Source organism: Panthera pardus, unplaced genomic scaffold, assembly GCF_024362965.1.
Source record: "Panthera pardus isolate Hobbes unplaced genomic scaffold, ASM2436296v1 HiC_scaffold_6, whole genome shotgun sequence".
In the NCBI taxonomy this organism is placed as follows: domain Eukaryota; kingdom Metazoa; phylum Chordata; class Mammalia; order Carnivora; family Felidae; genus Panthera; species Panthera pardus.
Window position 1 is genome coordinate 5,455,896 of NW_026526991.1, and position 11,880 is coordinate 5,467,775.

Genomic DNA, 11,880 nt, shown 5'->3' on the forward strand with positions numbered 1-11,880 from the left:
CAGCCGGAAGAGCTGGCCCCCGCCGCTCTGGCCTTCTCTCGGGGCCTCTGTCCTAATTTCCTGGGGCTGCTGGGAGAAAGAGCCCCAGACTGAGTGGCTTCTACCTGAGACATTTACGTCCTCACGGTCCTGGAGGCTGGACGCCCCAGATCAACGTTGGGAGGGTTGCTTCCTCCTGAGGCTGTGAGGGGGGCTCTGTGCCAGGCCTCTCCCCGGCTGCCCGGCGGGGCTGCTCGTGATTCTTGGCTTCCGTCGGGTTATAGATGCCTCACCCCGTCGGGTTATGGATCTCTGCCTTCGTTGTCACATGGCGTCCCCCCCGTGTGCGTGTCTGTGTGTCCAGATTTCCCCTTTTAGTAAGGACACGGGTTATGTTGGATTAGGGCCCATTCCAGTGACCTCATCTTTAACTCAAGTTACTTTAGTAGCGACTATTTCCAAATAAGGTCATGTTCACGGGTTCTACGGGTTAGGACTCCCAGCACATCATTTAGGGACGCACAATTCAACCCGTAACACCCTCTGAGTTGCCACCCCCCCCTCCCCCCCCCCCCGCCCCCCGCCGAAGGGCATTTGCACGTGCAGGTTTTTCGGTTTAGAACATTCCATCCCCCACCCCCCGCTTCTGTTCTCCATCACCATCCTTATTGAGCAAGTGCTCACTGAATACCCGTCCAGTGACTGTGCACAAAATATGGCTTCTGCAGGAAGCGTATAAAATATACTCCCCCACCCCCTCGGAGCTAATCACATAGCGAAAATATGTTTTGGGGACTCAGCAGGCATTAAGCAGAAAATATAATTTTCCCAGGATTAGCTGGGTGCTTGAATTTGTGGAGTCTTTGTAAAGTTCTCGGTACAGATTCCTCCCGCCCACCGCTGATCCTCTTAAACCCCTGGGTGATTGCCTCCCTCCGTTCCTGTCTGTTTCTTTACCTTTTCTCATTTGCTTTCCTAATTAAAAAAGTAATTCAGGTTCATTGTAGAATGTCTGAAAACGCAGATAAGCAAAGCAAATAAAAATCCCTCCTAATCCCGACACCCAGAGATCGCTGGGCTGAGGGTTTCGTTCCGGACCTTTTCTCTGCACGGCTGGCTGATCGTGGACAGTGCGGGTCCGTGTGGGAAAGCCAAACGGTCCGTTTCTAATGAGTGTGTTTCTTTGCGCGCTGTTTGCAGAGACATTCGTTGTCGTTGCAGTTTACCGACATTGCACCCCTCGCCTCTCAGTCCTTGCTGTTCGGCCCATCAGCAGTCCCGAAGGGTCCTAACACGTCATCCTTTGTCCCCCCCCCGTCTGCCCCCTTCATCGTCTCCAGACCTCACTAACCACAGCTCACGGTTGATGTGTATCCTTCCAGATGGCTCTTAACACATAAATGTTTTTTTTTTTAACAACAACATATCATACTGTGCGGCTCTCTTGTGATGTGGTTTGTCACGATCTCGCGGTCCGTGAGTTCGAGCCCCGCGTCGGGCTCTGTGCTGATGGCTCGGAGCCTGGAGCCTGCTTGCGATTCTCTGTCTCTCCCTCGCTCTCTCTGCCCCTCCCGCACTCGTGCTGCCTCTGCCTCTCTGAAAATAAATAAATAAACTTGAAAACAGTTGAAATTTAGGAACTTCCGTCTCACACGATGACGTGAGTTCCGGGAACAGACGGCCGTGATGGTCGCACGCGGTGCGAACGGACTCCGTGCCGCTGAGACGCGGTCAAAATGGCAGATTTCACGTTATGTGTATGTTCCCGCCGTGAAAGAGGATGAGTCCACAACATTCAAACAAAGAAGTGTCTCGTTCCAATGGGTGTCGCAGCCTGTCGGGACAGCACAGGCTCAGACACCCGGAGGCTGGGGTCCTCTCAGGGACTGGCCCTGCAGGGGACCCAGCAGGTCTCGACCCTTCAGAGACGCCATCTCTGTCCTCTGTGGGGATGGCCAAGACCCCCCTCCCCCCCCCCCGGGACCTCCTGTGCCTCTCTTGTCCCCCCGCCCTCACTGGTCTCCGCTGCTTTCTCTTTCAAAGCTGGAGCTGCTCCCTGGCTTATTGGGGTGGGGGAGGGCTGTCTGCCAAAGAGGGGTGTCTTTTGTTCTAGATGCCCGGTCCCCCTGCTGTGGGGGCAGGTGCTGCTGGGCCGGGTGGCAGGGAGAGGGGCCGGGTGGGGGTCTTGAGTGAGGGCCACAGCCCGACCCAGTGGCACCGGCGTTCAGGGCCCGGCTAGGTGCCCACGTAGATGGACACACGGGAGCTCTTCGTCACCGGGGCTCGAGCATGGGAAAGCCTTGTCTGGTGCCGTGAGCACAGCTAGAAGAAGGTGTTCCGTCAGCTGCCAAGGTGAGCGGGCGGAACGGGGCAGCAAACCCCACGCCAAAGCGTAGGGCCCCCCGCCCCTCACGGGTGGGTCACGGCGGCGGCCGACTCTCGTGGAGCGCTCACCCCTGCCGGGGCCGCCCGGCCCGCCCTCTCGTCCGCATGCCAACCCTGAGAGATGGGGGGCACTGTTCCCCCAGGGGCAGCGGTGGGGGGGGGGGTGTCTAGCAGCCGGGCCGTCCGTTTCTAGCGCCGTGGCCCTGACCGCGTGAACGTGCTACAGCCCCAGACACCTGCACGGCCCCGTCAGTCCCGAGCCAGACGCTCTGCGCCCGGGGCCTTCCCCTGATGGCGGGTTCCGGCCCGAACGAGGGACGGAGCTCTTCCCTTAAGACGTCTTCCTTCTCTTGAACGCGTGTGGAAGGTTCGCCCACCCCGTGTACGGCCCCGAAACCTCACCGAGTGCTTCTCTGCAGTTCGCAGATGGTGTCTACCTGGTGCTGCTCATGGGCCTCCTGGAGGACTACTTTGTCCCCCTGCACAACTTCTACCTGACCCCAGACAGCTTCGACCAGAAGGTACGTGTGTGGTCGCCGTCCTCAGAGTGGCCCGGGAATGTGCTCGTTACCAGGGCACCTCTGGTCCCAGCTGCTTCCCAGGTGCCGTTTTCAGTGGGGGCTCAAGGTCCCACGGGGTGGCTCGGGCACCGCTGTCCCCCGGCTCCCCGTTCCTAGGCAGTTAACTTGCTGTTCTGCTTTTTTCCCATTAAAATAATAGGGAGGGGCATCTCGAACGTGTGTGAGTGTGTGTCCGTCCTTGTGGATTGTTTTCTAGGAAAATTCCCCAAATAGGATCGTTTGGGTCCAAGGGCCTAACCTTTGGGGCACCTGGGGGGGGCTCGGTCAGTTGAGCGTCTGACTCTTGATTCCGGCTCAGGTCACGATCCCAGGGTCGTGGGACTGAGCCCCGCGTTAGAGTCGGTGCGAGCGTGGAGGCTGCTTGGGATTCGCCCCTCTCCCTCCGCCCCTCTCCCCGCCTCGCGCTTTCTTTCTCTAAGATGACAGAAAAAGGGGCCCAACCCGTGAGCGTGGGCCGCCGCGTCCCCTGTGTCACTGCTGTTTGCGGCCAGGCGTTTTTGCCTCCTGCTCAGGGCTTCCTGAAGTTCAGCCCCTCCAGACAGCGGCTCGTGCGTTGCCTTGCGAAACTTGGCTTGCGGGGCCGTTCAGATTGCTTTGGACTCCCAGGCGTCTGTCGTCTTATTTTCCCAAAGCGCTAGACCCGTGAGTCAGAGAGGCGGACAGCGCGAGCGGGTGACGGCAGCCAGGGAAACATCCGACGGTGGGGCCGGGGCTCATCAGTCCGCGTGCTTCTGGCCACCTTGCAGGCCGTTCGCTCGCGGCCGAATGTTGTTCCTGCCTTGCTGCCGAGACGGACTCAGAGCAGAGCAGAGAGGTCCTGGAACGTTTGAGCCGCGCTGAACGGAGACAGCACGAGCAAGAGGGAGCGAGCAGAGCTCCCAGCAGGAAACAAGGGTGTCTGTGCTGTTGGTCCAGAAACGAGCGCGCAGATCACTTGCTGAAGAGGCTCCTGCATTCCCAGGCCCGCCGTGGCTGGTCGCAGACGCGTTGCTTTCTTTGTTCAGGTTCATAACGATGCTGGCACGCGTGGTTAATTGAGCCAAGTGGCTGGAACCGGGCTTCTTTCCGAGCTGAGGCTGTGCAAATGGCCGGGGCACCATCTCCCCGGCCCCGGTCTTATTCCCTTTGAAACAGAGGAGAGTTTTTGTTGGTTGCTGGCCTGGCCTGGGAGGCGTGAGAGGCCCCAGTGACCGACCGCCTTCGCCCCTGCGTGAGAGCCGTGAGGGGAAGGCTGTGTCAGGGGACGGCGTCCGGCATGCCGGGAGCCCCTTCCCCCTCAAGGGGGGGGGGGGCCCTGGACGCAGCTCTGTGGGCAGCTGGAGCCCACCTTGGGGAGAATGCTGGAATTCTGGTGGATTCTTCTCTGGCACCCCTGCCCTCCCCCGGATCCTCTCCCTGCTCCTCCTGGGGAGTCATGGTCACCACGGCAGCCACTGGCAAGTTCTTTGTGCGCTCGCTGTCTTTATTAGCCTCCTGGTCATCAGGACCAGCTCACGGGCAGGGGTGTCTCCCACGGCATAGACCTGAACTCGCTCTAGGCTGGTCCGCGCCCCCAAGCTCTCCAGCACTGCGTGTAGATGGGCAGGTGGGGCGGGGCTGCTGGGGGACCACCCACAAAGTATCCTCTGGGGGCCCGGACTCTGGGGGGCGCGTTTGCTCCGACCCTGAGAATGTAGCAACTCTGTATTTCCAGGACGGGGGCGCTATGGTTCAGTGAGCAAAATGAGAGATGTATCAAGGGCTGCTCTCCCCAAGCAGAGTGAGGACCTGTGTTTTTAAACAGTCGTACTGGATTTTAAAACACGAGACCAGACGGCTCAGACGCCCTAGGCTTCTGCACACAAACAGTACCCCTTGAACTGAGCCGTCGGTGCGACCAGTGGCTTTTTGTTGTTGTTGTTTTTTAATTGTTTGAATGTTTATTTTTTAGAGAGAGAGAGACAGAGACAGAGTGTGAGCGGCGGGAGGGGCAGAGAGAGAGGGAGACACAGAACCCGAAGCAGCTCCAGGCTCTGAGGTGTCAGCACAGAGCCCGACGCGGGGCTCGAACTCACGGACCGCGAGATCGTGACCTGAGCCAGAGTCAGATGCTTGACTGAGCCACCCAGGCGCCCCTTTGTGTTCTATGATCTTACTCTGTGTAAGGTAGCCACTTCGCTGAGTACCCTGCGCCCATCAGTTGTCTTTCTGGAAGACTCCACGGCATCCCTTTCTGTGGGGACTGCAGTGCATCCTGGAGATCCAGCGGTGGTTGTTAACAGGAGTTCTCAGAGTGCTCCTTTCCTTCTGCCCCCCCATCTGATTCTCTCCCTCTGGACAAGGAAACAGAATCTCAAAAGGGCTGAGACGCAGCCCAGGCTCACACAGTCAGCAGGGCAGAGCTGGAAGAGCCCACTCCTGTTCTGGAACCTTCTATTCCTCTGTCACTTGGCCAGGTTTTCAAAAATCCTTTGAATTGCAGCGAGAAAGGATTGCGGGGCGTCCTGGCCGTGTGGAGGGCTCCCAGGGGCAGTGTGGGGCTTTGGGACAAGGCGTGGGGCCTGGTCCCCTTGGGCCTGGAGAGCTGTTAGCTTTTCTGTCTGCCCTGTTCCGGGGGGCCCAGGCTCAGGGGGTCGCTTCTCTGCAGGTAGGAAAGGTCAGTGGAGGCGACGGCGTGGCTGAGACGAGAGTAGGGTGGTGGTGACTTCCTGTCTGGCAGTTTCCTCAGACTGAGAAGGAAGCGGGAGGAAACTTGCCCTGCTGAGCCCAGTAGCTGCAGGGAAGGGGGTCTGGGCGGGAACTGCTCTCTGCAGGAGCACTTTCGAGGAGCCGTGTCTCTCTCTCTCTCTCTCTCTCTCTCTCTCTCTCTCTCTCTCGGAGTCTCGGGTGTGGTGAACAGGGACACTCGTCCTGTTCGTTCTCGGCCTCTGCTCGGGAAGGACCCTCGGGCCTGGAAGAGGCCGTGAGAAGATGTCCCGAGTCGGGCCGATCGAGGAGCCTTCCAGACCCAAGTCTTCTTCCTGTCTCTCCCTCTCTGCCACCCTGTCTCCGTCGCGACCCCAAGCCTGTTGTGCCCGTGTGGAGTAGGTGGGCTGGACGGTGCCGGCCAGCGTGGGAAGGGGCACAGATCTGAATCCTGCCTCCGACTCGTCCAGCCCTGAGCCTCGCTTGGCACGGGCCTCCTAACCCATCTCAGCCCCGGGGCCTCCTTCGCAAAGTGGCCGGGACGTAGCCCACAGCCCTCCTCCGGGCCGGCTCCGTGCACCTCGGGCTGGGCGTCCGACATCCTACCTGGCCTTCCCGTTTGGCCTTTTCCGAAGGCCTCGGGAATGGCCGGGGACCCTCCGGCCCCCTCCATCTGGCCATTTGCAGCCCGGCCCAGCCCTGGGTGTGAATGGCCTGTCCCCACAATGGACCTCTCCCCTCACTGGGCTGTCCCCTCATTGGACCCCTCCCCACACTGGATGCCTCCCCACACCAGGCTTGTCCCCGACCTGGGCCCCTCCCCGACCTGGGCCCCTCCGCCTGCCAGTGCTGCTGGGGGGCCCTAGAGGCCCCTCCGCGGTACGCTCAGCTGCTGTGCGTTTGCCAGCTGAGGGTTATTTTGTCACACATCTTTTTCCTGGTTAATTATTAAAACTAAGTAAAACGCTCGTGTTTCTGGTTCATTTACACTGAAATCCTGAAGGTGTTACTGTGGAAAGGATGTTTGATTACTCAGAGCCCCGCGGTCCTTTCCAGCTCTGACTCTGCTCTGTGTTTTATTTTTGGTGCCCCCTCGTCCGATCTCTAACAACCTTTGCGCTCGGGAGACGGCTGGCTGTGCTTTGGTCACCCTGCGTCTCTGTGATCCGGGTGGATAAACACAGCAGACAGGGTGTTATTTTCAACCTCTTCACGACGTGTTAGCAGAACACAAGCTTTCAGCGTCCTTGCGGGGCCGAGTGGGGCCTTTTCATTTCGGGAAGATTCCACGTGTGGGGGGGGTGGGGGCGGGGTCCGCCTTCCTGTGACATCCAGCAGGTGGAGGCCAGCACCAGGGGGCCCCACTGCCTGTCACCTGCAGCCACCATTGTGCTGGCGTCAGTCCCAGCAGCGTCCCCAGTGCCTGCCCAGTGCCTGGGCCACCGCTGCCCCCGAGGCCCGTGTCCTGCCCGGCTACGCGCACAGGCTCTGTGTGTGAGGCCCTCCCGGCACATGGTGGGTGGCCGCTCGGTGTGCAGGGCTGAGGGCCTCTGGGACGTGACTTGTCCTCTCTGAGCCTCATTTCTAAAACAGGGTCACTGCCACTTCTCATCGTGTGGCCCTCAGCAGAGCCGGCCCTTGGGGACGCCCGAGCCCTTGAGGGCGGGTTTTGTGCCGTCCCCCCCTGCACCTCTGAGCTGCCTCTGATCACTGGTGAGGGCAGTGAGAACCATCTAGTAAACATCTCCACCCTTCCCTGCTCCCCCGCCCACCCCATGCCCTGCCCCTGCCCGCCCGTGCCCTGCACTGGGCCGCTTGGGTCCCAGTGGATGTGCCAACTCCAGGGCTCCCTCTGGCCGCGTTTGTTCCCACCTCGTCCTTTCAGAAGAGAAGCAGCGGGCAGCGGGCGGGCCTGGGAGCGGCTGCAGAGCCTGACCCCTGCTCTTGCTTCCTGGGCAGGTCCACAACGTGGCGTTTGCCTTTGAGCTGATGCTGGACGGAGGCCTCAAGACCCCCAAGGCTCGCCCTGAAGGTAATGCCCTGCCCCCGGCCCTGCCTACCCCAGCCCCAGTGCCCCCCGTGCTCTTAGCTTTGGGGACCAGGACCCGGAGGACTGTGCTGGTTTTTAGCAGCCCCTTGACTTGGAGGGCGTGGCCTCCGCCCACGAGCCTCAGGACCTTTGTCCCCCTGCGGGTGCCAGCGCTCAAGCTGAAGATGCTCTTTCCTGCCTTGAAAGGATATTAAAAGCTTGCTGCAGTCAGATGACTGTTGGGTTGATGTCCCTGACGGCCGGCAAAGGGCAGGGCTTGTGAACAGGGACAAGGCGCGATCATGCCGTGTGGGGGTCTGAATAGCCGCAGGGAGGCCCCGGGAGCCGGTGGTGTGGCCACCTGAGCAGGCAGCCTGGGGGACCAGGAGCGGGCCTGGTGCCTTCCTCGGACCTGCCCGTTCACAGAGGGCATCGGGCCTGTTGGCCGCCTCCGGCTCGGTGGCTCCTGACCTCCCGTCGCTGCAGCCGTGGCCGGCGGTGGGAGGGTGCCGGGGCCGAGGCCTCAGGACCGGGGAGACCCTGGGAGCCCCGGGTGTCGGTGGGAGCCCCTGAGTTCATTCTGAGGGTGCACCGGCGGGCAGGCCGTTTCTCCTCTGCGAGTCTTGGTCTCCTGTGCCAAACGGGAAGGCAGGGGGTGGGGGGGAGGGTTATGCCAGCGCCCTGTGCTTGCCTCCTGCTCTGACAAGCTGGGCTTGGAAACGCTCTGGGACTCCGTGTAAGGACAGCTGTTGGCTCACGGCAGCCCCTCAGCCTGCCTTCCGTAAGAGATGCTATTTTTGCTTCTGGGGTTGAGTCCCTGCAGGGGGAAGGCAAGGTGATCGTGCTCTGGCCCGACAAGGGGCTTTTGCATCCCCTGCCAGTTCTACAGGGGAACAGGACTGGGGCCCAGAGCAGGGATGTCACTTGTCTGAGGTCACAGGGCAAGTGAGAACACCCAGGTGCCCAACATCCAGGAGGACCGGACTTAGTAGGCTGTCGGATCCTCCGAGGGTCCTGCCGTGGGCTACCCCCGGCCCCGTTGCCTGACCTCGAGGGGGCAGGATGGAGTAGCAGCCCCACCCCGCCCTGCCCCAGAATGCCCACCGCCGGTCCTGGCACCGGATGGCCCGTGGGTGTTGGACCCAGTAAGCATCCTCGGCTGTTGGAGACCCCGCACCACGTGGACGCCACTGGTCCCCAGACCAGCCTCGCTGCAGACTCTGTCCCGGCCATCCCAGGTGCTCACTGAGCGGGCAGGTGGCCTGGGGGCCCCTGTGGCAGTCTGTGTCTCGGGACGGCGCTGCCCAGGGCGTCCCGGGTGTGGTGGCTGTCGGTCTTTAAGCCAAGGTGCTCCGCTGTGGACGCGACAGCTGCCCCGTGTGCTCCTGTGTGCTGGCACTCGGGCTCAGGTGTCCTCACCCCGCCCACGGTTTCTGTTTCCTTCCGCAGACGTGGTAAACCTGGATCTCAAGTCCACACTGAGGGTCCTTTACAACCTGTTCACCAAGTATAAGAACCTAGAGTGACCTCGGAGAGCGGCGGAAACCCCTGTGCAGGGTGGGGAGGCCCGCTGGCTCCCCCTCCGAGCCAGGGTTATCCCCGCCCCCACCCCCACTCCACCCGGCCTTTTCGGGTCTTGCTCTTAAACTCCCTTGTGTAGCTCCTGTAACTCTGCAGCGGGCAGGACCCTTGCGAATCCGGGGTTCTGCGCTCCTGTCTTGTTTGTGGCTCCTCCGGTGCCTCGGTCGCACCCACACCTCCCAGCCCATGGGAGGGGCACCCTGCGATCCTCTGGACCCAGCGATGAACCGCCCCGGGCGATGAGAACAGCATCAGTAGCTGTCCCCGAGCCGAGACTCAGCTGGACCGTTCTGGGGGAATCTCCGTGGAAGCGAGACCTTTCCCGTAGAAAGCATTTTACGGTTTTAAAAACTGCTTTTAAAGTCCCAGAAGCTTTCGATGGAAGAGGAGGGCCTGTGCCGTGTTCTGCTTCCTGACCAGTGTTCTTTCATTCACTTTTTGCATGAACATCTAAGACCCAGATGACCCGCTGCCGTGGTGTGGGAGGAAGGGTTTGCTGAGGCTATTTCTGTATTTCTTTTCTTCTTCTTCTTCTTCTTTTTTTTTTTTTTTGGGACAGCCAAATGGGTTGTGTTAGGAGGTACACCTACAATGTTGCTCGATCCATCTCAGAGGCCCTGTTTGGGAATAGATGCGTTTCTCAAACTTCTAGAAAGGGGAGTCTATCAGCTTGCCAGGGGCTTCTAGAACAAGGTGCCACAGGCAGGGGGCTTAGGCAGCAGAAATGGGTGGTCTCCCAGCTCTGGAGGCCAGAAGTCCCGGCATCACGGTGTTGGCTTATAGATGGCCGTCCTCCCCCTGGGTCCTCGTGTCGTGGTCCCTATGAGTGTCTGCGTCCTGATCTCTTATAAGGACACCAGTCATAATGGGTTAGGGCCCCCCCATGTGACCTCATGGTAACATACGGGCCTCTGTATAGACCCTGTCTCCAAATACAGTGACATTTTGAGGTGCTCGGGGTGAGAGCTTCAACGTACAGATTCCAGGGGACACTGTTCAGGCCTTAATGGGGGGATATGAAGTGCTCCTCCCCCTCCTCCCGAGTGTGGCTTTCTAGAACCCTGCTGGCCTCTCCCGCTGGTCGCTTGGTGCCACCCGCCCTCCTCCCCTGTCCACCTTGGCTCAGGAGAGGAATAGGGCCGTCCTGCTGTCCGTAGGCACCGTCGAGCTGTTGTGTCCTACTAAATCGAATGCCAGTGCTCACGGCTCACAAAACGGCTTAATATTCTGGCTCAGCCCCGCTGCTTCCAGGCTGGGGCTAGTTTCAGAATCGCCGTTTTGATGGAGGTGGTTTCCCAACGGGGGAAAGAAATAATTAAAACAGTATTACCGTGGTTCCTACGGATGCAGTGACATTAAAGATCCACGTTGACAAAATAGCCAAGGCTGGAAGGTTCCGTGCTGACTTCATTACACGCCTAGAATGCCAGCATCCTGAAAGCCGTGGAGACCAGTCGTCCGGCCCCGTTCACAGGCAGGCTTGGTGAGGGTGATCCCTGGGGGCCCAGGGGGCCGAAAGGGGTAGGAGTGGGGACACGGATTTGGAAAGCACACGGCCTCAGGGTTTTCAGCCCAGACAGGCTCTGCACCACAAAGAGAAGGAAATTGCCCTGGAAGGCACGGGGGCTCCGCGTTCCCAGGCGACGAGCCCTCTTTAAGCCCTGTGTGTTTCTGGTCAGAGGGTAAGAGGGATACTAGGATCCGGGTCAACTATGAACAGGCACCTTGGCCTCACAGTGCTGACTGCTGAAGGTCGTGGGTCCGGCAAAAGATGTCATCTCTCCAAACTGGTTTTATTCGAGTTGGATCAGGGCTGTGGGTGTGCCTTCCGCACACCTGTAAGGGGCCCTGGAGCTGTGTGCACCTCATTTCCCTCCCTTCCCCGTCCAGTGAGAATCGGAGTTGAAAGCATGGCCTGGACATTCGCACGGTGGTGGGGGGGGGTGCAGATGTGAGGCGGAGGGCAGGGCCACCTCTGGGGACGGTCCCCCCTCCTCTGATCAGCCCCATTGGCCACACTGGGCCATCTTCTTGGGGTGACTTGGGCAGCAGAAGCAACTTTCCTTAATCCCGGAAAGTTCTAGAACCCTTCCTCAAGCGACCCACATTTTCAGTGAATTGTGTTTCCACGAAGGAGGCCCCTCCACAGGAACTAAGGAAAAGCCAGCTCGTTTGCGCCCGAGCGGCGATGGCTCAGGGTCTCCGGGGCCCGAGTGCGGGGTCGGGCGGGGGTGGTGAGTTGGTCACCTTTGATCCTTCTCCGAGTGGCTTTTGTTCGCGTCCTCCGCCGGCCACGGGGAAGCCGCCTGCAGCTTCGTTTCCCTTGTGACAACCGCGGGGTATCCTGTCGGCCGAGCCCCGTGTGCCCCAGTGTCCTAACTGCATGTGACAGAGAGCTGTGATTTAAAGGAACCAGATGCTTTTTTCAGCCCCTTCGTGTGCCCGTGTTTCACAGTCTTTTTAATTGTTTTAAGCCCATGTCTGTTTTGGGTTTCTGGATATTACAGAAAAGCCGCTAAAACCCTGGCTGTGCTGTTATGCTGCCCGCCTGGCTGGCCGCGGGAAGCTGAGGCTTTTCCTGAGTGCCCCTGGCCAGCACCCTCTATGCAAACCTGATCTGTCCTAAGCCGGAGGCTCGGTCAGGAGGGTGCCGGGAAGTGC

At 60.0% G+C, this 11,880-nt stretch overlaps 1 protein-coding gene across 4 annotated transcripts in view; it reads left to right on the forward strand.

Moving 5' to 3' along the window:
- The window catches only part of PARVB (parvin beta), a 103,204-nt gene extending 91,464 nt beyond the window's left edge, over positions 1-11,740 (forward strand). For 2 of the 4 annotated variants that reach the window (XM_053895655.1, XM_019447148.2), the window contains exons 11-13: positions 2,784-2,885; positions 7,569-7,641; positions 9,088-11,740. In XM_053895655.1, the coding sequence (XP_053751630.1) occupies positions 2,784-2,885; positions 7,569-7,641; positions 9,088-9,164 (252 nt within the window). In that variant the 3' untranslated portion in view covers positions 9,165-11,740. Of the gene's footprint in view, positions 1-2,783; positions 2,886-7,202; positions 7,323-7,568; positions 7,642-9,087 lie in introns of those variants that run through there. The other 2 variants (XM_053895657.1, XM_053895658.1) reach the window with 2 other exon arrangements.
- The last annotated feature ends 140 nt before the right edge of the window (positions 11,741-11,880 follow it).